This window comes from Centroberyx affinis, unplaced genomic scaffold (assembly GCF_046629955.1).
Source record: "Centroberyx affinis isolate AG114_WGS23_722 - 3 ecotype Tasmania unplaced genomic scaffold, CSIRO-AGI_Caff_v1 ptg000240l_1, whole genome shotgun sequence".
Taxonomy (NCBI): domain Eukaryota; kingdom Metazoa; phylum Chordata; class Actinopteri; order Beryciformes; family Berycidae; genus Centroberyx; species Centroberyx affinis.
Genome location: NW_027278925.1, coordinates 294,460 through 319,461, shown reverse-complemented (window position 1 = coordinate 319,461; position 25,002 = coordinate 294,460). Strand labels below are relative to the sequence as shown.

General features: G+C 40.9%; 3 protein-coding genes across 5 annotated transcripts in view; 1 reads left to right on the top strand and 2 right to left on the bottom strand.

The window, feature by feature from the left end:
* Nucleotides 1-254: 254 nt before the first annotated feature.
* Nucleotides 255-3,495, bottom strand: bag2 (BCL2 associated athanogene 2). Its single transcript, XM_071543781.1, has 3 exons — nt 3,331-3,495; nt 2,770-2,879; nt 255-2,284 (listed from the first exon to the last, which is right to left on the bottom strand). The coding sequence occupies exons 1-3, from the start codon at nt 3,450-3,452 to the stop codon at nt 1,887-1,889; spliced, it is 630 nt and encodes a 209-aa protein (XP_071399882.1). The 5' UTR covers nt 3,453-3,495; the 3' UTR covers nt 255-1,886.
* Nucleotides 3,496-5,846: 2,351 nt separating this feature from the next.
* znf451 (zinc finger protein 451) lies at nt 5,847-16,339 on the bottom strand. Of its 3 annotated transcripts, none has more exons than XM_071543628.1 (13): nt 16,205-16,339; nt 15,509-15,577; nt 14,430-14,513; nt 14,199-14,312; nt 13,169-13,280; nt 12,674-12,824; nt 12,444-12,570; nt 12,068-12,227; nt 11,342-11,489; nt 9,674-11,193; nt 9,510-9,581; nt 9,082-9,147; nt 5,847-6,382 (listed from the first exon to the last, which is right to left on the bottom strand). In XM_071543628.1, exons 2-13 carry the CDS (start codon nt 15,566-15,568, stop codon nt 6,342-6,344), a joined length of 2,655 nt encoding a protein of 884 aa, XP_071399729.1. In that variant the 5' UTR covers nt 15,569-15,577; nt 16,205-16,339; the 3' UTR covers nt 5,847-6,341. The 3 variants fall into 3 exon arrangements, with proteins under 3 accessions (XP_071399729.1, XP_071399746.1, XP_071399738.1); XM_071543637.1 differs by lacking the exon at nt 5,847-6,382 and adding an exon at nt 6,407-7,897; XM_071543645.1 differs by lacking the exon at nt 14,430-14,513.
* Nucleotides 16,340-17,322: 983 nt separating this feature from the next.
* Nucleotides 17,323-25,002, top strand: part of LOC139664744 (dystonin-like) — a 114,445-nt gene continuing 106,765 nt past the window's right edge. The window contains exons 1-4 of the mRNA XM_071543689.1: nt 17,323-17,503; nt 17,863-17,897; nt 19,140-19,328; nt 23,784-23,997. Of these exons, the coding sequence (XP_071399790.1) occupies nt 17,323-17,503; nt 17,863-17,897; nt 19,140-19,328; nt 23,784-23,997 (619 nt within the window). The remainder of the gene's footprint in view (nt 17,504-17,862; nt 17,898-19,139; nt 19,329-23,783; nt 23,998-25,002) is intronic.

Genomic DNA, 25,002 nt, shown 5'->3' with positions numbered 1-25,002 from the left:
CAACACAGGCCTGATAATGAAATCTGTAAACAACCAAGGTTAAGTTGTTAAGACTAAAACTACCAACAAACATCTGAACAACATTTGACTGACAAATGAATTTAATAAAATGGCAGGTTTTGAGTGTGTGTGTTGCATGTCTTGCCTATGTGCTTTCAGCCACAGTCCTGCTCCATGTCTGTTAAAGTTGATTTTTAACATAATGAAGTTACAGAGGCCATTGCTACATAATTATCTACAGTCAACTTCTTGGTTCTGGACAAGGGACAGCAACATACAGTAGCTGTTGTAAAGTTCTACATAAACTCCACACACATCACAGCTGTATTTACAGGATCGGCCTCATGGCAATTTATCACTCACTGCCTCCTTCATGTCTCCTAATATTGCCTGTTGCTTGTAAATGACTTGGAGTAAACGCTTTACTATGTAGATCTAAATGAATTCTGATAGTACGCTTTAGAGGCCAGTTGATGTCGCTGTTTGGCTCCTGTGTGACTGAACTCCTGGTGACTCCTGCTGGCCTGCAGGTTGCCTGAATGCTTCAACACTGAATACTGTCAGTGTAACAGCGCCCCCCAGAGTTAAGATGAGGAATCGTTTCCAAAGTTGATATACTTCTCTATCTGTAGAGCCATTTGTTTTGCATGATTTCATGATAAAAAAAAAAAAAAGAGTAGTTAATCTTTATTCATGTATGTAGGAATCATTGGTAGTGTTTCATAAAGAAACTCTTTGGGATTTGGCTACTATTTTGTATATTTTGTGGATTGTAGGCATATTTGGTTGGCTATATGATGAGGTAAGCACTTAGCAATGTTGCCTTTGTTTTCAGTTTCTTCAATAGACAGGCATAGTCAAAAAATTACTTTCTCTGGTTAGACTCCTTTATGGTCTCAAGGTGTTGCTAAAAGATAAGAGGTGGTGTCTGTCAGTAGTCGTCATAGAAAACACACGTATTACAGCTAGGCCACTGATCAAATAAGATTAAAGCAACATGTTAATATGAATATACAAGGTCTGTTTTGGTGCTGTCTGAGAAGATTAAGGTTGTGACACAAAGCTGTTGGCAGATGGCATCAACATTCATCAATTTTCTCTCCTTGCTTCTTACAGGAATGGGCCTAGACTTTGACATCTTCAATTTTTAAACTTCTCCACCAAGCACTTATTATACATATAGTGAGAAAAATGTTTCTTTATTGCCACATCCACTGACAGAAAAACTCCTTGGTATGAATCTTAGCTAAAATCCACAGTAGGTGTAGCTTGTGATTTGTGTTGCCTTAGTGGTCATGCAGCAAGGAGGTAGTGTATGCACATCCAAAACCCTAACCACCTGCTTGATACAAGATGTGAGACAGTGGTATAGAGACAGATACCTGCACATTGGATTAGCTCTTATTTGGGCGAACCTTAATAGTTTATTCAGCAACTTTTTGACCTCAGCTGGTCTTCATCAGGCAAACACTGGAATAAATCTCTAACTCAGCATTACTCCAATGTGGGGGTATCTTTCCTCTTTCATGATACTGCTTATGCAAACACACATTGGCTATTCAATAGCAATCCATATTAAATAGGCCAATGTATACAACAATTATTTTAAGCTAAAACTTGATAATATGATAGATGAAGTTTGGTCTTACTAGCCTAAAGAAAAATCACTATAATAATCCTGTGGGGACTCAGATGGTGTCTGTGGCACTCAATGGCATTTGGATGGTATTTTTATGCACTGTGAGATCACGGTTCCTGTAGGAACTAGCTTTACTGCTGTTTGTAGAGTCCTTAAAAACGTAGCCTACCCTAGGCTACTATAAGATTACTGTAGCTAGTTCTTGGTAAGGTTAGATTGAAGACCCAGTAGGTTTGGTGAATTATTCTTAATGACTGCCGTTGGCGGTTTTGGAGTCCTCCAATTTTTGGTTATCCATGATCTTGATGTTTTTCTCAGCGTGTCCAACATTCCTCAGCAGAGTATCCAGTCTGCGCTTGATCTTCTTCTGATCCTCCAGAGCGCAGCTGATCACCACGACCTGAAACTTCTGGTCGATGGGGACGGGCGGCGCCTCGGTCACACAGGCCGCGTGCAGGGCCAGCAGCCGCTGCCGGCCGCCGTCCATGTCCTCCAGCAGCTTCCCCACGATCTCGTCTATCATGGCTGTGGCTCTGCGCAGCGCGTCCTCCTGCTGGGAACTCCTGATGGTGCCGACAGAGACCTCGACCGACAGAGTCCGGCCCATGAGCCGCTCCGCTGTTAAAGTCAGCTCCTCTCTCTCCCCTGGGGGAAATAAGACAAGGGAACTGTCAGTGGTTCAACACAACTAGCCTAACCCTATAATATATTTTAAAAGGGCACTATACAAATATCACTAACAAAAGGAATATTGTGAGCTTGGAGTTAAGAAGTTCTGTCTGGGCGGAGTGCAGTTCTGAGATATTGAGTAAGATTCAACATCCCAGCTGGCTCCCAGTAGGCATAGCCTACTTTCTATTTCATCCCAAAGGATTCCTTAAAAAACACCACACCTAAAAAGTAACATTCAAAGATCATGAAATCAATTTTGATTTAAAAAGTTATACAATTCCAAGCACACGATATTACAGTGATATCACAGCAGAGAAAACATAGTCTATACATAAAGCAAAAAGATAGCTAAATTTAAGTTCCCTATAAATTAGGCTATATGAATATAGTGTTTTTTTTTAGTGCAATCAAGCAGTGGCCGATGCTGAAAGAAAGATGTCATAAGTCACCGGACTCACCAGCACAGATGTTTCGCATTTCTTGACTGTTCTGTATGGACTGGATCATTTCCAGGATGCCCTCCCTTTCCTGCTCAATGGCCGTTGCAGCTTCGCGTAAAGCCTCCACCCTGACAGACAGAGACACCATGACCACTACAATAAGCTATGATAAATTATACAACAATACAAACCCCACTGTAGGATATTGTGATGAAGTACATAAATATGAGACAAAAGAATACCATAAAGATAAGGTCACTACCACAGACACACCTACATGTCCCTGTAGGCCTATAGGGAAATTATAGGAATATTTGAGTGATTTTTCGTTAGAGACAGAGAGAAATAACAACAGCCACCTCATAGCCTACTCACTTTAACTCTCTCGGTTTGATATAAGCCGGTTAACTTTTCAACAAGACATTTCCACTTTTTATTTCTAAACGCTTTGGCACACAGTAAAGTAACGGCGAGAAATAAACTGAGCATTTCACTTCCCCCCTCACTCCTAAACAGCGTTATTTTTTGACAGCCAGATGTAACGCACATGGCAGTTCACGGCCTGTTACTTAACTGTACCTCGTTTCCAGCTGATCCAAATTTTCCAGCAGTCGTCCGGATCGATCTGCCATGGACAACGTCCTGCTGAACTTGCTTCTGTCAACTTCGTTCATTTTCGCTTGTATTTTCACTTGAGCCATAACGGTGAGGGATTATACTGATCGTCCCGGAGAGAAATCCACTGCAAACCGGCACCCAACAGGCTGTGTAACTGTCCCGCTGCAGCTGACTGTTCCTCGGCCTGCAGGGTAAACATTTCCTAACATGGGCTGCGACTTCCTGACGGAGAGAAGTTTCAGGAGGAGTCCAGGACAGAGCAGGGTCCCAAAGTCGGGTCCGAGGACCCCCCAGAGGTCCCTGAGGAGGTTGCAGAAGGTCCACAGCTGAGTGAGGAATAGTTCAATGTAGCTATAATTTCACTCCCTAGTCATTTGTACTATGGGAGATGTATGGGGACGATTGTTTTGATAGGTTTCAATGTCCCCACTATTTCCCAACCTACTGTATATACACAGTTATGTAATTCTGTATGAAATCATATGCAACAAAGAACTTCTCAGGTGGGGTTTCTTAGGATAAAATTTTCTTAAATGGGGTCTAATGCGGCTCTCTTTGGGGGTCTTTAAAAGTTAGGGAAACCCAGGCCTACAGTAGACTTGAGATGGCTTGAGTTTTTTATTTGCACATAAAATCAGCAAACAAGTCCAAATAAAGAGAGAGAATTGAGAAAAAATTACGCAGGAGAGCCAGATGTCAAACAGTAGACTAAATCAAAGCTACTTGCCTTAAAAAAGCTGCAGAAACAAGAAGAGCAAAGAACTAATATAAATGAAAAAGAGAAAAAAATAATGGACAAATAAGTGGAAACTCTTCCTAAAAACATGAATGAATGTAAGTGTGCGTGGGCATGCAACATTCAAATTCATGTGTAAATCTGTGTGAATGCCTCGGTAAGAGTGTGTGGGGTTTTTTTCCTTTCCTTTCAGGAGGCCCCAAGATAAGTAAGAGGTATGTGTGTGGGAAGGAAGACGGACATTGAGTCTCTCTGTTCTTTCTGTGGTGCTCACCCTGAAACTATTCTTAACCTCTTCTGGCACTGCCCATACTCCAGAAAGTTATGGCAAGACATGCAATTGATAACATTTACTCAGACTTCATGATGGAGGCATGTGCTGTTCGGACTCCTTGACAATAATAGGGAGAGAGACATAGAAGTTTTAATAATAAATCTGATTATCCAATTAGCTACATTTCATATTCACAAATGTAAATACTGTCATGGAAAACAAAACCCCTCTTTACAGTTCAAACCGTACACTTTGAGCATTATGTCTTCTGATAATGCCAAAGCTGTAAAAATGGTTAATATCTCTTATTTGCATATAACACTTCAATCTACTCTTGAAACTTTTTAGTTATGTTATTGATTTATAGCAATGACTAGAATAACATTTTATTCAAATGGTATCGCATCAACTGGGTTAAGCACGGCTCCATGGCAATTAAGGGCCTCTGTGTGTATCCAAACTTTCAAGAAGTTGTGTAGAACGATCTTCCATGGATAATGATCAGCTGAACCTGCTGCAGGTTCCATAAACAAGAGTCCTTACATATAATTGAGGAGAGTTAAAGGAATTTCCTCACCAGTGGTAGAGAAGAGGGTTGAGGAAAGCTTACCCATATTCAGTCTAAAGGGCAACTTCACTTCAGAAAAGGTAGTTAGATGGTAGTTGCCAGATTCCACAACCAGGAGGGCCCAATCCAAATTAAGCCATCTTGAAGCCTGGTCCATACAAGCAGTGTACTGTATATTCTTAATTTAGGCTTGGGTGACAGATTTTCCCTGTACCTTAAAGTACAACGAGTAGGCCTACAGTATTAGGAACTGAATCCCCAACACTGGAACCATTAATGCCATGGTCTACCCATTGAGCTATACATGACCACACACACACGCACACACACACGGAAACAGTTTTGACAGTGGTCTAAGCATAATTTACCACCTAGTCCAAAGCCTCAAAACCATTTTTTCCTTTTCTTATTACTAGAAGAACATCTGACACAGTCGTCTGTTTACTAGTCTGACAGGTGTTTTTTCAGTATTTGAGTCATTAGTCATTATACAGTATATATATTATTTAGTCATTTTAACAATCTTGCAACAATCACAAATTATGTAATGGGAGACCTGACTTACAGGGTGTGGACAAAGTAATGGAAACACCACATGAACACCAACTTTGAAGTAACTAAATCACTATTACAAAGGGAGCTGGACAGGCGAGTCGTAACAACTTCAACAGCCAAGAAATATGAGGCAAATTTACAGGACCAGGAGCACCCTGTGGTGCAACACTGTTCCCTCATGATGTTCCCTTATTCCAAGATGATATGCCCCCATACACACTGCTAAACAGATTCAAGAGTGGTGTCATGAACAGCAGGATGAAGACAAAAGCCTTTAGTAGATTTTAGACTCTTTTTATTTTAGATTTTCAACTCCTTCATCCCCCAGAGAACCAGAGGCTTTCCTTCTTGAAGAATGGTTCAATATCCACTACACAGTTCAGGACCTGTATGATAGCACTCCAACAAAGATGGACGCTGTTCTGAAGGTAAAGAGTGTCCCTACTCCTCATTAGGCACTTGATATTCAGATATTGTAAGATGTTTCCACTACTTTGTTTACTCTGTGTATTTTAAATCTGTGAAAATGCAGAGAAAGCAGTCTGGAGCTGCAGTTGTGGGTGTGTCCACAAGTTTAAGCATTCGTGTACTCTGGCATCTCGCAGCGTCATCAATGCCATCTATAGCACACACGTGTTGACACACCAAAGTGTTGGCATCTAAGTTCTATAATGGAGTCAATGATACGCTCGTGATGTGCCATGCTGTTTTCCAATAAGTAAAAACATAAGACAAGTGCGAATAAAATGTATTTAATAGACTCTGATCACAAATACTTTTCTCAATATAAATGTCCGGTCAACACTGTGTTACAAAATCTGATATCAACAAGTCCCTGATTAGTATTCCAACAGGCTTCTTTTGAGAGCTTCTTCCAACTCTGTAAAGACAAAAAAAAGGGGGAATGTTAGGATCAAAGTTATGTTGAAATAAAATATGATAAAAAGGCAAAACAGAATCTAATTGATGCCAGGAAGCAACTAAGTAATTGCTCTTCAAGAATGGACCAAATTCATGAAGTCAGTACTATATGTTGCATTATTTTTGAGTAGTTGGAGTAGAATAGAGGCACTGGTCAGTTTCAAGACACTTGTTCAAAGACTGCAGTCTCATTCAGGCTGTAATAAGCAACCAGCAGGCTGCCTTCCCATTTTTTCTGTTGATGGACTTATTGATTTGTACAAGCTGCAGCAGTGGGATGGTTAACCATGAAAGCATTTTGCACAGGGTACAGTATGTTACATTAATATTTAGATCAATGATGGGCGACTCAGTGTGCATCTACTTCAAATATCAATCTCTGTATACACTTATTCCTGACCCTCTCCCCCTTCATCTCCCTATCCCACACTGGTAATGTTTTTGTTCTTTTTTTCTCCTCCATGTGTTTGTTCACTTCTTTGTTCACATTTTAATTTTAATGCTTTAATTCTTATCAAGTAAAATACTTTGTAACACTATTTTGATGAGTGCTCTATACATAAATGCTAACCATAGGCAGATTTATTTAGCTCGTTTTTGTAATAATCCACCTATAACTGAACGACAACAATTGCCTCTGCAGTAACATTTGTAAATATTACTTCATTATGCATTTTCATGTTTTATTTTACATTTTGAAATAAACAGGTACAGAACCGAACTGGGAAATAGACAAACAATTGCACCTTGGACATTAATTATTCAGAACTTGCATGAAGCCTGGCTTGCTGCTAGAATCTAGTACATCAAGTGTAGCTCTGATTCACAGTTGGCAGGTTTAAAGCCTCAGTCCCTAATGGCATTAGGATGGCCCCTGTTAAAACACTACTAGCCAGGTTAATGTTTTAGTTTGTAGACTGTAACAAAAAAAAATCAATAGAAACCCTTATGTAAGCAGAGTTTTTCCACAGCAGTTGGACTAAAACATGTTTCATGTTCAATAAAATGCCTTTTAAATGCAGATTCTTATAACAAAAGTGGCAAGAAATGTTAACCTAAATATTTGAAAATAATGTCTAAACTAACGTGTCTGTACAGCATCTGAATACGTATTCGTTTGTACAAATGGGTAGAAGCCTACACAGTAATCAGTAGGTTAAAGATTACCTATAAGGGACAGAATCTACCCACCACTGACTGACGGTGACTGATGATTTGGAAGAATGTGTGGAAGAAATTAGAAAATATCAAATGCAATACAATGAGATACTTTATTGATCCCCTTAGGGAATTTCTCTTTTCACTTGGCCCCCATTCATAGGGAGGACAGGGTGCAGGGTCAGCAACAGAACAGCGGCCCCGAAGCTGGTGGGTTTTCAGTGTCTTGCTCAAGGACACTGCAGCAGAGTGGATGCTTGCTGATGGGAACCAGGTCCTCAGGTTGAAGAGCTGTCACCCTAACCACTTCACCACCCTGCAGTTACACAACGAGGCCTGTTAGGTTTAGAATCGGGGCCACATGACACGTATGTGTCTTGTCAGTGACGCATTCAGAGGGAGATGACCCAGGCTAGTAATGTGCGCGACAAAATCAATTTCTGGCGTTGTCAGAGTTTTTTGTCTCGGCTGAGGTGACAGATTGTACTGTGACAAATGAACCGTTGTTTGGGCTCTGGAGCCATAATGCCTTCAGCAAAAATAAATTCAATCCACTAAGTCTGGGGACACACTAGATGAGAGAATCCTAACCAATTTCCAAAAACGCATTTAAATCACACACACACACACATGTATAGCGTCCTTTCCATAATGTTGTCAGACACCTATAATAACAATCTGAGCCTGTCAGTGGCAAAAACAAGCACTTTTAGTGGACGTACATTGACGGTTCACATTTGCCCCGTTGGATTACATTGCAGCCCGTTTCGCGGCTGCCGGCTGAAGCGATCTCGCTCAATACTGGACCAATTTCAAAAATTGTTGTCCCCATTAGTTACTCAGACACCCGCAGTTGGGAAAATAGGGTCCAGGTTGAAAAATACCGAAGTTACCCTTTAAATAGTTAGTTAACATAATTATAATGAATGTAACTTCATTATAACACTTCTGTCTCACCTCATTGTAAACGTGGCTCTTACTAGCTATTGGTGGTCTCCGCTCTTGAATGAATCTGTGATCCCCACACACCACAGGACTTGTTCAGGACCCATTCAGATGTCAGGTCGTAATATCAAACATGTATTACACCATCAGGGCAGCTCAGATCAGTGGGTTGTTTCAACTGGTGTGGTTAAGATTCAATTTGTAAACCCCTCACACTACCAGATAATGTTTGCCTACCATCAGCTTCAACCAAGCCTCCAATCGGGGTTTCCCCTCCAATTGTCAAAATCAGCCCGATAATCATCTATGGGTCCCAACCTAAGGCTACATTGACAAGAGCAAGCTTCAGTGAGCAATATTTTGTGTCCAGCCAGGGTTGTCTGTGGTGCATAGTGTGCACTGAAAGAGTGGAATATTGTTTGACTGGGAGTATGAGTAGATGAATACATTTCATGAATCTTCATTCATGAAGAAATGAAGTGCAACTGAACCTTTATCAGGGAAAACACCAAAAAGAGATCTTTCACTCTCTCCCTCACACACACACACACACACCTGTTGACTCTCTTGCTTCTTCTGCACTCAAAGCCAAGGCATGTTTCATGTCCTCATCTGCTTCACCTGTAATGGAATCCATGATGGGAGAACAGTTTGTTCATTAAAAAGCAGTATTAACTGAAAACTGTTCTTCATGAGCACAACTAGGCATTAAATGCTTGCATTTCATAAGTGTCAAATTGCACCTGTAGTACAGCTGAGGGAGATTTCCCATTCACTGAATGATAGATACTAGATTTTCATCATGGGACAGTTTCACAACTTAAAAAAATGTAACTGAAATATAACACAAACATTCAAATCCTGTCATTTTCTGTATATTATACTGATTATGTGTTTAAAAAAAAAACTTAGGAGGTTACACAGCACTCACATGCTCCTCTATAGGTGTTCCACGGTGGATAAATATTTTGACCATTGCTTACCTTCATGGGCATCACTCTCTTTGTTGGCCTCATCCGGGTTCAAAACCTTAGCCAGTTTGCCATCTTCAATCTCTGCAACAGCAAGATGAAATAGAATAATTAAATCATTCTGCGTGCAAAGGCAGAGAATTAATAATGAATGCCAAAAATGAAACCTGACTTACCATCCATGCCTGGTTTGATCTCCACAGCACTGAGTATTTTGACAGTCTTGGGTTTTGCTTTCTCTTCTCTCCCATAGGCCTTAGAGCTCAGGCAGGGTTCCAGTGCACAATGTTGGGAATGGTAGTGTTTATGGAAACTCGGTACACTCATAAAACTCTCCTGGCAACCACTGCATTCTACGTCAAAGACCTTATCCAGGTTCATGGCTGTGTGTGTTGTATGGACGTGAGTCTTCATCTGTGCAAAGGAGGGCACAGATACACCACAAGGAGCACACACAAATTTGCATTTTCTCTCAGTGGCCAGATTCTTCATGCACTGTGTATACCTAACCTTCCTTTCCTCTTTGCTCTTCTCTGAACCCATGCATGGGCACAAGCATTCAAGCTGACTGGTGTCTTCGGCAACCGTAGGCCCATCAACTTCAGCATCATCCAAGCAGTAGTAGTCCCTGCTGTGAACACTCTTGTAGTGCTCTGAGAACTCGCTTTCAGATTCAAACTGCATGCTGTCGCAGAGGCCGCAGAAGTGGGAGCTCTTTATCTGCCCGCCGTGCTCGTTCATACAGTGCCGGCGCACGGTGGACTCCTTAAAGAACTTCTGGGGGCAGTGGCCACAGATGAACCTCTGGAAGCTGTGACCGGTGACATCGCTGCAGTGTTTGTGGACGGCTGCTTTCGAGTCAAAGATGTCCTCGCACATCCTGCACATCCACGTCTGGTCTGGTTTTGAGGAAGACGCCGCGGCTATGGTTGGCTGAACTGCGGGCTTTGAGCGTGCATGCAGAGCGAGTCTGCCGCTGGTGGACGGCTTGGCATCGGCGGCGGCGGCAGGCTCCTCGGTCACTTCTCTTTCAGTGAAGTAGGTGTGTCCGCTGTGAGCTTCTGACACGTGCGATAGGATGTCTTGGTATCGAGGCATGTCCACTTTGCACAAGCGGCAGTGGAAGAGGAAATTGGAGAGATGCGCCCCTCCATGGAAGCGACTCATGTGCAGGCGGGTAATTGAAGACTCACCCATGTGTTTGCCACACACGCCACACTGATGGAAGATCTGGTTCACAGCCAAGAGATGCTTAGTGGCTGCGGCCTCTTCTGAGAAACGCAGACCGCACTCACAGAACCATGCTAGTGTTGAGCTTCTGGCTCTGCTCGCGCCGCCATTGACACTTGGGCTGAGTCTCAGCCGCTTGGCTGGATATTCTCCAGAATCGCTCCTCTTCTTGTCTCTCTTCTGCTGTGGTACTTCAGGGCCTCTGGACAGTCTTCTCTCCCGTGCCTCTCTTGCCCTCCTGGTGTGTTGAATTTCACTGAAGCGGCAGTACTGAAGAATTGCTTTCGCCATCGTTTGGTTGACCTCAACGTCATGCTGGGTCGACTCTTTGTGTCTCTCAATTTCAACTTGGCTGAGGAAGATCTTACAGCAGAGAGAGCACTGCCCTCGCACTTGCAGCTGTTTCATTACCTGCACTATTGTTTTATCAGCCTCAGCAATGGCACAGCCCTGTCTGCAGTACACGCTAAGAAAGGAGTAGAAAATAAAAATAAAAATCCCAAACAGTTGATCAACAACAATTTGAATGAAATCAAATAAATGCCATATAAATATGTAACACTATTCAATATCAGAAGATGTTACTGCAAGGAATATATCACAAAAAAACATACTTGAAGTGAGCTTGAGCAGTCTGATGCGAGCTCAGTACTTTCCGGCATATAGAGCATCGGACATTGAAAGTTACATCCTTGCACAAAGCGATGAGACGATTCTTAGCATATTGTGCGATGGGAACTGGCAATCCTCTTCCTCTGGGTACTTTTACAAAAAGAGAAAGGTTAAGCTGAAAGGTGGTCTCAGTATTGTTTATTTTACCCTGCCTGAGCATATGCTCTAAGCCACAGTCTTTTGTAAAGCAAATAAGCTTTATCAAGTTATTCAAAATATTTCTTCTATATAGTTTGCAGTGGAACCTTGCATATCCAAATCCTTTGGAGATAGAGGTTGTTCACACTTGTTAAAAATGTGGATGACCAAAATACATTTAAGTACAGGGCCAAAATGTTAAATATCAAATTTGTACAGACACATATTCTAAAAAAAAAAGTTAGTTTGCAGTTTAATTTCTTTTGCACACATCAACTAGGAAATACCTATTATTGCGCACATTAGATAGAAAATTCTTTTTTCGATTCCCACATTGTTCATTCCCCAAGCCTATTCATTTTGGAGGTCTGAGGTTTGGATAAATATGGTTCTAATGAGTATGTATAGAAAAATACCAAGACAAAACATTTCCCCTCATCCGAAAGCATGTTCCATTATTTAGAAGTCAATACAGCCTGTAATGTATGACTAATAGACATGATACAGCTCAATGTGCAATAAAACCTCACCATTCATGGGCAGTGCCTCTGTGAAGTGGTTTGTGGCTGACATGTGCTGAAGGCACTCGTCCCGGAGGTTGAAGAGGAGGTAGCAGGCAGGACAGGCAAAGCACACAATCAGCTGACAGGTCTGAGTGACGATGTGGCCCTCAGCATTGGATGAGGACACCTAGTAATCAAACATACCATATGTTCCACCATAATGCTTCTCTTTTCATAAGAATTAGTACACCATGCATAAATCAGAGGTAAATGCTTCCCTCTTCAGTTTATGGTTTATTTAATATAATATGTGACGTAATATTAATCACGTACACAAATCTGATGAAACAAAACCATTAATGCATTCCTTCCTTTCATGACACTATTGGAAAAGTGAATGAACCTTAGACTGAAGATGGTTACTCCAGAGTTCCTTAGTCTGAAAATGCTGGCCACAAGCGACACAGGCAAAGAGCTCAGACGGGCTTCCTTTAAGGTTGATGGTTGGGTCACAAGGGGAGTGATCAAACCTACGAACAAGATAATTATAGCAAGTTGTATTCAGCAAGTACTATGTAACTACAGTACGAAGACATTACAGTGCTACACAACAAAGGAATAGAAATGTATTACCTTTTTAAGTGACCTTCCAGGAGAGGCACGTTGTCATAAACTCGACCACAGTTAACCACTGGACAGGTGTGTTTAGTTGAACTGTTGCTGGGGAAAGAAGCGGGTCTGTGCCTACTTCTAAAACCAGCATTGATCACTCCAGGTTGAAGACCTGAGTAAAGATAACGGTCATCAGTTGCATATAGTTGGCAAGTTGTCACAACTTCTCCATTATAGTAGCGCTGTGACAGGTTGTTGTCCCATTTGCACACCTACATAATACCTACATTAATACAAGAAGAAACTTAAATGATCCCTGAGAGGAAATTGGGTCACTGCAGCAGCAACGAATACAATTTAGGTAAAAATACAAAAAAAAAGACCATGACAGAGATACAGCATTTTTGTAATGCTAATATAGAGCTCCTACTGGCTTAAAAGAACTCGACTATTGAATGATTTACTGATTAACAGGTTGGCATTTCAGCAGATTCCCAACCCAGAGTAAAAATTTACCTGGCATCTTCAGCCACATGTCTACGCAGCGCTTCGCATCCTGATCACTTCCATTTCTAGAACTAACAGCCAGCTCCCGCTGCCCATGAGCTTTTTGTGAGATTTGCTTCTCCTGAAAAAGAGGCACAGAGGGATTCAACATTAATCAAAGACGCATTCTGTCTTAATCATATCTCACAAAAAAGTAAGAACAGCTAAATGATAGCACCCAGAGTAGGTATTTTTATTTAGTGAGATTCATATTATATTCTGTAACTATAATACCAAGCATTCGTATTATAATACCCCAATACAAAGAAGATTTCTAAATCAGCCCAGCAGCTGAAACCTGCACCAACATACAGCATTTAAACTCAGTTCTCTGAGTGACAAACAGCATGAAGTTGTGGTATCGAGTATTGTTTCACTACACTTTTAACGGACTATCAGTGAATATGCTGAAGGTTCTTTTCTCCTTGTTGAATTTCCCTTCTGACCACTGGGTGGCACTGTTTTGGCTCTAGTTTGCCTTTATTGACCCACCCCTTTATTTGTCTACATTAGGAGACAAACAGCTTAGACTTTGAAAGGAAAGGTAAAGCTATATATCTCCATTAACAGCTGTTTATGGAGTAGTTAATGGAAATTTAGCCTGTAACTGAGCTAGAGATTCACTTACATTTTCTGCTAGGGATACTACATGTTCAGTTAATTTTGCAGAGTAGTTAATATAAGAGCTAAAAGATATTTATTTATTATATCATATGATTTATCTATATTTGCACTTATAAGATGATCAAGTGCTATTTTGATTCAAAGTAATGTCTGAAAAAGCATCTGAAAGTGGCTTAGGACATTTGATCCAAATACAAGAATTACAAAGTTAACTGAAAAGATCTATAACCTGTAACTGAACTCCTACAAATAGGAGGCAGGTGTTGTTATGGTATGTCAATTGAATTTTTAAAGCAACAGCAGCTTTAAATAGCTTAATTACAGCAAAAGGAGCAACAAAATGATAGCAGGCGACTTTATTTTGAAATTTCCTTACCTTGAAGGCTCTACATTTATCTGCTCTTTCCTGTTTCTCTGCAGCCACTTGGTGTGCTAGTCTGTCCAAAGTAGATGCAACATGCGCTTTCTGACGGTTGATCTGATCTTCAAGCTACAGGAAAAGAAAAGGCACAAACATTTTAGAAACTCCTGGCAGGTATCCATACCATCTAACAAAAACTAGTAGGCCTATTTATTACTTTATACTATTCTATTTTTAGTTGCTCACCACATTTGCCATTGGTGAACTTCCCTCCTCCTCACTATCACTCAGCAGATCAATACATTCCAACACTGGTCTGAGAGGACCCTCCTGAAGCGAGTACAACACAAGACACCATGGCATTTAGTGCTATAAAAGAGGTCTACATTAATTAAGGTCAAACAAGAATGCAATCCCTGTACAAAGTGAAAGCAGACAAATTTCTTAAATATATATACTGTATATATAAAAGTCTATAATCCAACCCCTTTAGAACAGAAAACTTGTGTCAGGCTGCTTCATGATTGCTTCAGTGAACTATGTTTGATTTTTTTTTTTTTTTTACCATTTTCATTTATAATTCTAAGCTATTTTATTAAAACATGAGTTCAAACTGGACAATGTTTATTTTAGTGCTAACTGTTCCTGCAGGATTTACAGTCATGCAACATGCAGTTTATTGGGAACTCTTGTTTCACTGGATCTACTACAGTGAGTCGCCTAATTAACATACTTAACTTATGGGTACACAGGAATAACTGAAATGGGATTTCCCATGACACTTCCCATGGCAGTTCCACTCATGAGGGAGTAAAGTTTACTATGACAATAGTAAATCCACCCTCAGACTGAATGAGTGTTTGAGCTTTTACATCTAAATGATATGTACTGTATTTGATAGTAGTGCCAACAGTCCTGATTGAGTAAATGTACTGTCAAAGTGTCCACAAAGTCAGCGTCCTTTTACTGTTAAGGTCAAGAAATTAATGTATGTTTGCATCATAGCTATCATATATGTCATAAAGTCATAGTTTTCTGGTTTCTAGTTTTGGAGGCACCTATCATGTATGAACATCTAGCATAACTGTCCAAAATCATAGAGATATGTAAATGTTGCTAGAGGATGGTTTTCCTCTTGTCTGTGACCTGAACAGTTAGGCCTACTGCCCAATGAACAGAGTCCAGTCAATGTCATAAACTGAAATAGAGATTTCTCTGCGTGAAAATAGAGATTTTTATGCAGTGATTGTCTGTCTCGTTGTGAATTGATTATTTCAACCTTTAAACTTATTTGTTACTTTGAAAATAGTCTACACATCACTTACTGATACAAACTCCACTTCCTCTTCCACCTCATCTTCGTCTGGTTCAGTTGGAGCTGACATTGCCTTTATCTAAGGAAAAACAAACAACAACGTTAAATCTCACCCTTGAATTGAAGCAGCATTTGAACTGGGAAAGGACACCATGCCTGCACTTAAAACTTTTAAAACTTGTAGGCCTATCCAGGAAATAGGAATCAAGCTTACATATCCTATGATATCGTGCTTATCTATAGCATATAGCGTTTGTGTACTACTGATCATTTGAGTCTAACGTTAATTCGCGCCGAGTATGAGACTGCAAATTGCGACAAGACAACGAGATGTGAGCAATACCAAAGCAATCAGACAAGTGTCTTAGCAATACATCTGTAGCTAACTGACCAAGTGATTTCCCCACAAAATTAGGACATTAGTATTCGTAGCCCGCTGATTTTCATCGTTTTCATAAAGACATGCGTCTGAAATGTTCAATGGTGGCCTAACTATGCACAAATGCAGGTAAACGCGTTGATATTGACCAGCAGAGGTTTGGGCACACTGTGTAGCTAGCTAGCTAACAAGTGACGTTAGCCTACCGTTAGCAGCACAGCCCAAACTGCACGCTAGCTAACGTAATATAAACACGCTAAGGAGTCGGGTAGGTATCAGTGTAAGTGATGCAAATCAGCAAACTAATGAACTACAGCTTCACATTACCTGCTTGTCTGATTATTGTGTTCGTTTGGGGCTTCTCTTTCCTATGCTAAACAAAACAAACAAAACGTAAACGCAGTAACGCAACTACTGGTCTGTCTGCAACGTCTCATTCGTAAGATGCTGCTGCTGGTGTTGGTTTTTAGCGCGGAGTGTCCCGCATGGACGGAGTTTCCGTTAAATCACACGAGAGAGGAAAAACTCCGCCCATCTCAGGATTTATGAATTATTTCTGCTCGTACCTTGTCCTGACAGGTTGTGAACAGTGCAGCAGTGGCTGTAAAAAACATTGTTGTGCAGCTAGTAGACCTATCGCCAACGATTTACTATTCTCTGTTCATTTTTTCCAGACAGGATACATCCCCTTACTTACCCCAGATAATATAAATACACTGATAAGTTGTTTTTTTTTAGTAATCGATAAAGACGTCAGCGGCATTGCTGACTAACTGTAGATATGTGTGTCAAACGGGGAAATGGATCACTGTAGAAGTTCAAATGTAAATAGGTGTTGGTCTTAGATTATGATTTAGCACAGAATACACTCATCATTTCTAGTCTGTGTAATTTCAGCACCTGTCAATCCTATAATACATTTTAGAGGGATACTACCACAGCAGAACCTATTAAAGTAATGTTATAGGGGATATTATAGTAATACCATAGGATATAAAACACCAATATTGTACCAATGCACAATAAGGTCACTATATAGGCCTAAACTGTATAAATTTACTATTGAGATCCATACACACTCTAAGCGCCTATAGGATTATGGTAAGAATATGATAGTATTTCGTCAGGCAGGCCACTCTGCAGCAGACTACTGCGATGCTCAGATGAAACTGCTGACTCTTCCTGCATGCCCCCTGTTAGAAAAAAAATAAATAAAAAACTTGCGTCTCTGCTGAGTCATGGATTGTAGGCTATCTCACATTAATGATACCAATAGATTGGGCCGCCTAGTTTGAACCTGTGCTTCACATGGTTTGGTCTGCGATGATTCGTGTGTGTCAGTTTGTGTCAAAAGCCTTTATTCTCATCAAGCTTTTAGCGATATTACGGCAGGAGCCGAGCCAGCTGTCTGGAGCTGCGGGATCTGCCCTACATCTCGCCTTATGATGATCGCTGCGGCGTTTTTGGTCCTACTGAGACCGTACAGTATTCAATGTGTGCTGCTATTATTGTTGCTTTTGCTCGGGACTATTGCGACAATTCTGTTTTTCTGCTGCTGGCATCGCAGACTTCGTGATGGAAAGCATCCAATAAAATCTGTGCTGTCCGGACGCTCCAAGAGCCGCGGTGAGTATCAGGCCAGCCGCATCCCCATCCTGGCATGTCATACCTATCATCATGTCATTAATAGTCTCTATCTTATCTGCTCTATGAAGCTAGTCACTGTCGATTAGGCTTATAGATCACCTGCAATATGTCAGAGCAAATGGCAGATTGTGACTGTAATGAAGGTGTTAATGCGTGTTAAGATATAGCCTGATTATCCTCTAAGGTCTCTTGTAGTTAGGTTGTACCATAACTCTGAAATGAATGCCATTAGATGTTTTATGAATGTATAGCCAATGGTCAGGGCTATTTGACATATCATGCCTGATGGTGAATGTTAGATCATAGTAGCTTATTCTAACATCTTCTATCTGTCCTAGCAGTTGGCCTCCGAGCGCATCATTTTCGGTCAGAGGTAGGATAAACTTTTCTTCTTACTGGGCTCCAGTCAGTCGGATATAATATTCCACAGCTGGGGAAATCATGGCTTTAATGTCTCATGCAGACGACAATGAGTAGGCCTATTGCAAGCATTGTAGTTGACAAGGCTTCGCCCACTTAGCCTATTTCTTTCGACTTTTATTGAGGGCTGCATGACTATTTAGGGACTGTGATGTGCGCATTGCGCATGTGTTATCAATAAATAATGTCCGCCTAGGTGATGCTGCAGTTTCATGTTTTGAAGATGACTGAACACAATCTGTGTTCCGAAACACATAATTTAAAACTTAACTGGGGTATGAACCGATGGAAAACCACGTTGTGTTTTGTGATCTGCCTGTCATCATGTTTGGTGCTGTCTACCCAACTGCGTCAAGCTAGCACAAGGTTGCAATTTCTCCACTTCCGGCTTACCGAATTTGCCTTCAAAATAAAAGCACGGGAATTTGACACCTTTTAGAATCAAAATTCAAATACGTATCTGGCTGTAAAATGCATTTACACAATACAATAAAACTTTATTACCATACCATTACAAACTATGTTAGGTTCCACCTCTCTTTTCTTCTTTCTTTTAGTGACTTTCTATTGATCCCTAGAGGAAGAAATGGGTCTTTTTGCCTGTCCCCCTCTGCAGGTTCAGTTACAGAACAGCACTGCTGGGCTAGTAGGGATTCAGTATCTTGTTCAAGGACGCTACAGCAGGCAGCTGCTGGGCCTTCTGGCTGAAGGACAGCCTCTCTAATCAGTACACCCCAGTGCTGTTCATGGCCTGCAGGAAGAACTGGTCCTGTTCACCCCTTTCTGTCATGTGACAACATATTCAGTCCAACAATAAACAGCTCTGTAAGACAACCTCACTGAGACAATCCTAACAAGGAGGTGACAGATTAAGTTTTCTAAATTAATGTGTTGCAAGTTTGCATTTCCATTCAGTTCAAAGATTGGTGCTGCTGCAACATCTTTCAAACTCTGCCATTCTTTTCCCCGACCACTCAGATTTTGAAAGCAAGCTGTTTTTCCATAGGTCATATAGCCAGAACAGCACTTCCCAAGCTTAGGTGTGATTTGTCTAATCAATGTGACTGCCAACCAAAAGCACATAACACTAACAGCGTCTTTAATTTAATGAAGCTTTCAATTTCTCTTGCAATCAAAGTCTGCTGAAGGTCAACATAAATGTGCTGCCAGCTTGACACCTGTTTGTGTTTTGCAGGGCTTCAGGCACAGTCCACGCCACGCCAGACGGAGTGGGCGGATCCGAGTGGCTGAGGAGAAGCCCAGTCTGGTCGAGGTTCCTGAGAGCGACCCCGATTCTTCATCGACACTGAGGAAACGCAAAGTGAAGAAGAGAGTCCTGCCAGAATTTTACCAGTCTGTACAAGTCACCCCTACGCGTAAACCTGTAGGTATTCCCCTCAACTGTAGTCCTGACATGATAATGATGAGGTGATACTTTATGGATCCTCCTAGGAAAATTCTGTTTTTGCTCGATGGATGGATGGTCTCTCTAGCCTAACATAACATGAGGCATTTGCCAATTTTAGGGTAGGTGATCTGATTTTGAAGAAGTGGCCCAAATTATTTGTTAAAAACACAGCCTGCAATATAAATTATAACCTGGACCTCCCCGGAAGTAGCCTGTAAAACTGATTAACCTATATTTTAAGTTTTGTGTCATGAGAAATATTCCTGGGTCCCCAAATAACAAACCTGAAAACAACTGATATAAATTTATATCTTCAAATCAGACCACCATGCTCCATTACTGTTACATTTTCTTCGAAAGTTGCTGCAGCCATGGTGTTACAAGAGCTGTGAATGCCACAAACAAATCATGGAACATTTAACTCATTTAAAACTCATAGTTTTCATAAAGTTTTCATAAAACTGTGCATCATTCTCACTATTTTGCTACTACTCAGTTAATGGAGGGGATTCAAAAACATCTGTTGTTATATTAACACTTGATTTATTGACTTCCAGGTGAACCTCTAATGATAATCTCCCATTTTAGACAGGTTCTGGTATTTCTTTACCTTCACCCTGCCTTACTTTTAGTGATCTTAGTGATATGCTTGTAAGTGCTCTTTCTAATCCATTCTAAATTTGTTAAGAATTTACTGGGTTGGCATGGGGACAGCAGTCTAGAATGCTAGTTCATGTTCAATCATCAATTTAGCTCAATGTTCCCTAACCACAATTTTAGGCCCTGTGTTCATTCAGCTCTGTTTTTCTGTAACCCTCTGTTCCCTCAGTCCTGAATTAGCACCCACAGGAACATTTTTAATATGAGAGTGGGCTCACCGTCCATCAGTATTTTATCAATATTTCAGACAGTACAGTGAAAATAGATTAGAAGATGGGGAGAGAGAACAACATAACCTGTTTCATGGACTGGTCCATTTTGTCATGGGACATAGGATTTAGGGGACATAGGATGAAGGGAACATAGGCTTGAAGGAACATTGGTCCTATAGGATTAGAAAAAATAAGTAAACATAAGGCTGAGGCCGTACTACGCTGATCCCCTTCAGCTGCATCATGCTTTCTTTATGTACTGCTGCTCTGATCTGTGAATAAAAGTTTGGCTTGTTCAAGATAAAATAATTCTGATTCCACAGTCACCAAACGTCCACTTTGCTGTCAAGTGAACTTAATTGTTTGTCATTATTGTCTTGACCTTATTTGGTGTTTAGGGCTTGGTCACTTTGCCAATATAGATGCGATGTCCTGGATGTCTCTGGGCCTGACCAATTCTTGTGCCATATGCTTGTGTTGCAATAATAATGCATTATTTATCCATGCATGCAGTATTTATGCATGCATGTCGGTACCTGCTGCTCAGTATATGCAATGCTCTGTGATTGAAAACTTTCAGCACACAAAATTCTGTGTTGTATGTGCTTCCTATGTGCAAATTCCATTTTAGTATGATGATGAGGCATTTTTCCTGTTTATTGTGTCTATTTTGTTCTTTTGCTCATTGCCATGCTCAGGAAGAGGGAATAATAGGAGCGGACAACATAGCAACTTGGGAAGAACAATTTATCAAGAAAGAGGTCATATCAACCATGCTCCAGTAGTTCCCAATATCTCGAATGTTTGAGATTAATGTTGCCATGCATCAAACCAAATCCAGTCAACATTCAGCTCCTGAAAGTTAAAACACTGAAAACTTCAAGTCATTCCAGACTCCTTAATGTTACAATTGTTATAGATACAGGGTTTGTAGTGCAGTTGAAGTGCTAAACTTGGCAGTGAGCAAAAAGACATAATATCTTGTGTTTGTTAGTAATTATTGTAACAATACAAATGGCAGGGGGATTTAACAAATGACCAGCAACATAACAGAAATAGCAATTTGGAGATCATGAGAACGCCAAGAGTGAGTAGACTACAGTATCTAATGCAAATTAATGTCTCTTTTCTGTGATGTGTACTCTATTAATGTTAATAGACCATCACATTAGAGCTATGTAGACCTAGACTAGTCCATCATGCATAATGTATTTGCATGCATAGCCTAAACCAAATTGAGTAAAATGAATAATCCATAGTGCATGCCTTGTCTCACTGTCACAAAAAATAATGGAATTTAAAATATATACTGTATATTATTTTTTTTAAATGGCACTGAGCATATAAGAGCTGTGGGCCTACTGAAACAAGCCTTTTAAAGCATGTTGTTGTCACAGTAATTGCTTTCCACAGTTCAGTTGGTAAGACTAAACACTAAAATGGAATCATAAAAGCAGTTGGCTTCACACTACCTGCTGCACATTTGAGATGAATACCTGCATGACTTTGGTGGTGAAATGAACAGTGCTCATCAGGTTTGTGCATGCATCTTAAGGTGTGCCCCCTTTCTTCTTCTACTCTCATTTTACAGGAACTGGACATTCAATTCACAAGAGTTGTGTCAGGGTTTAATAGAACTAGACATTTACAGTCCATTATGTTGGCTTCCAGTCTCATTTCAGACAGCATGCATTAACTGCATGCTCCTCTACATATAAACAGATGTAAATGTTTAAATATTTATGTGAGAGATGTTGTAAATAATATACTTTGGTAAGGCAGGCTACATATGTACAAGATTTTCAATTGTAATTTTTGTTAATCAAAATACTAGGATCAAATGTTTATGCTTATTGTACACAGTTATACACCAAAAAGACTATAGTTTCAAATGTTACCAAATGTATGTTTAAGTTGTTTAAGGCAAAGAGAGTTTTAGTTAGTGACTTTGCCCGCTCAGACACAAAAGCCTGTAGGGAATGAAAAGACCAATGTTTTTATTAGAGGCTTGTGGACAAAGGATATCATGTATTAGCAAAGAATGCAGGGAAAGAAGCTTCAATGTTGGTCTTCCATTCACAGTGTGGCAGCTCCAGGTTTACTTCTTGACTGTTTTATTCCCTTATGGAGAGAAACTTGTTCATTAATCTTCACAAATCTGCACTGACCTGCCCAGGATCATAGCACTCTGTCTTAGGGTGCATTTCCTTTCAATACTGCTTCATAATTAAGCAAATGAAGCCTCATGATATTGGTAGTTTGTGCAGCCCCACCCTTTTCCTTCTCCATCAGGTTGTGTCAACACATTGTAACCTGCACTTGTTCGGTTGCTCAATCTCAGCTGTATGAGGGTGCAGCATGGGATTACAACACAAGTAAAGGTTACTCATTCATAATTTTCTTAATAAGCTTACCTTTTTCAACTTTTCAAGTTAGAGATACAAACTGCCTGCTGAAACAATAACAGATCTAGCTGAGAAGATTATTATTTCTGGATGAAGAGGTTTATATCTAGCTAACCTGATTCAAACCAGACATTGAGGCTTCCAGGCTTGTGTTTCCCAAAGTAGGATGTGTGGATCACCATGGTTTCAGGGTGTTGCCCTGCATAAGAGAAATAGATCCACTTCACCATTATTTCCCTCCCAAGCAGTTAACACAGTGAGAAAATGTATCAGGATGACTGTTCTGCTGAGGTTTCCCTGTACCCACTGTGGTTATCACCCCTATACAGTATAGGCAGTTATGTAATTGTGTACATCATGTATTGTGTAAGTCATCTCAACAACAAAGGACAGCATCTTGTCTCTTGGGGGTCTAATGTGCTCTGATGTGTATTTATAGCGGGGTTCTTGACATGGGGAACTTTGGGAGACCCCGTTTCCAGACTGTTATCACCTGGCAGACATTTTTCCCAGCCTTTGAGGTATTTGCAGTCAGCAGACACATTTGTGCAGGGATGGCGCTGTGACACCGTCGGAGCTGCTGTTGTCGGCTGCCTGGGCTACCGGGTATGACGCGGGGACACATGCAGCCTGCTCTCCCATCACGGTCCAGCTCTGCCTTGGCAGCGCACCATCCGCTCTGCTCTCTGGAGGACTGACATCACCTCGCATCCTAATGCCGCGATGAGAGATGAACTCGTGGCCGTAGCATCCCTGGAAGGGCGTGGCACCGCTTTTAATTGACACACGGATGTTTGTGGGGAAGCTAATAACGCGCATATAAGTGTTTTTCCAGCTGACAGGTCTCCATGTATACAGCGGTAAGTCTTGTTGTTGACCTGGCGGGGGAGCCAGATACGATTGATTTCACATCGCCTTTTTTTGTGCTGAATCTTTTATTGTTATCATGGATCATTGTGAGCTGGCGGCTCATGTTACCGAGCTTCCTCACACCACCTAACGCGCGTTTACTTTCACCTGCGATGGTGAGAAATGTGATGTTTTCTCTGCCGCTCGCGGGCCTGTGGTTGACGGCTGTATTCTCCTCATTCGTTTTGTTGTGTGAGAAATCAAGACAAGCATTGTTCTTGTCCCCCCTTTCTTTTGTCTGACAGAGCTCCAGTTCGGGGAACCCTTCCCTGCACTGCTCCATGTCTTCCTCGGCGGATTTCTCAGACGAGGATGATTACAGTGTTAAATCTGGGTCGGCGTCACCGGCTCCCGGGGACACGTTACCGTGGAACCTGCCCAGGCACGAGCGATCCAAGAGGAAGATCCAGGGAGGATCCGTGCTGGATCCGGCGGAGAGAGCCGTGCTCAGGATTGCAGGTGAGTGGCAAACCTCTCCGTCAGGTCAACACAACAAGCTACCAGATAAGCCTGAAACCAAACACAAGACTCCTGCATTATAGGGACTGTGTGTCTGTGGTAATAGTGAGTTTATAGTGAGTATTGCACTTAATAGTATATTCTATCTCATGTATTATTGCTATAATATCCCTGTATTATTCCTATAGGGACTTACAGTATAATGGGTGTGTGTTCCAGTAATGGGTTTACAGTGCCCTTATTGGTATCATTTATCTCCTATAATATTACAATAGGGACTTATACTGGGACTGTGTTTCTCAATAATGGCTTCATAATTACCTTATTGCTCTTGGTATTTTTTCCCCCTATGATATTACTATAATATCCCTATATTATTCATACATGGACTTGTCTGTGGTGCTCTATAATGAGTTTAGTGACTTTATCGTATACCGTGTGTATTTTCGATTTTTTTTTATATTTGTATAGTAGCCTATGCTTCTAAAATGTAGGCTATTTTTTTTTTAAATTAGGCTATAGTTCTGTTTGTTACGTGAAAGTAGCCTACCTGTAATTAGTGTAGCCGAATGGCCTAACTAATCAGGCTTATTTGAGTCTAAAACCTCCAGTCTCATATAAAAGTAGCCTACAGTGACATTCCTTTTGAACTCGACAGCTGCTGATTAAAAATCAGGTTTGCAAAGATTTAGCAGCTCGGAACAAGACTGAGTGTAACAGATGATTGATACATTTGTATGAACTCTGGTCCTTTTGACGTACATTTTGATGACATGTTTGGCAAAATTGCTACTGTTACAAAGACGTTTTATAGAACTCGAATGTTTTTATAATGATACTTTATTGATGTGCAAAATCCCTCTCAGAAAGACACTGTAGCTCATCAGTTGTAGCTGGTATTAGTGTGTCGATCTATGGCTGATTGATCTGGGTTAAACTTTCACTGAAACCTTGCAGCTTAGGGGAATCTGTCTGACAATAGCAAGTGGCAACTGATCCGTGTAA

Bases quoted from the DNA above. Each gene is read 5' to 3' on its own strand.
- znf451 (XM_071543628.1), bottom strand. From the start codon at position 15,568: ATGTCAGCTCCAACTGAACCAGACGAAGATGAGGTGGAAGAGGAAGTG. The intron at 12,825-13,168 runs GTAAATTTTTAC...ATCTTTACTCAG, and splicing joins CATGTGGCTGAAGATGCCAG to GTCTTCAACCTGGAGTGATC. The intron at 11,194-11,341 runs GTATGTTTTTTT...CTCCTTTCTTAG, and splicing joins ACTGCTCAAGCTCACTTCAA to CGTGTACTGCAGACAGGGCT.
- bag2 (XM_071543781.1), bottom strand. From the start codon at position 3,452: ATGGCTCAAGTGAAAATACAAGCGAAAATGAACGAAGTTGACAGAAGC. The intron at 2,880-3,330 runs GTACAGTTAAGT...TCTGTCTGTCAG, and splicing joins TTGGATCAGCTGGAAACGAG to GGTGGAGGCTTTACGCGAAG. The intron at 2,285-2,769 runs GTGAGTCCGGTG...TATTTCCCCCAG, and splicing joins AATGCGAAACATCTGTGCTG to GGGAGAGAGAGGAGCTGACT.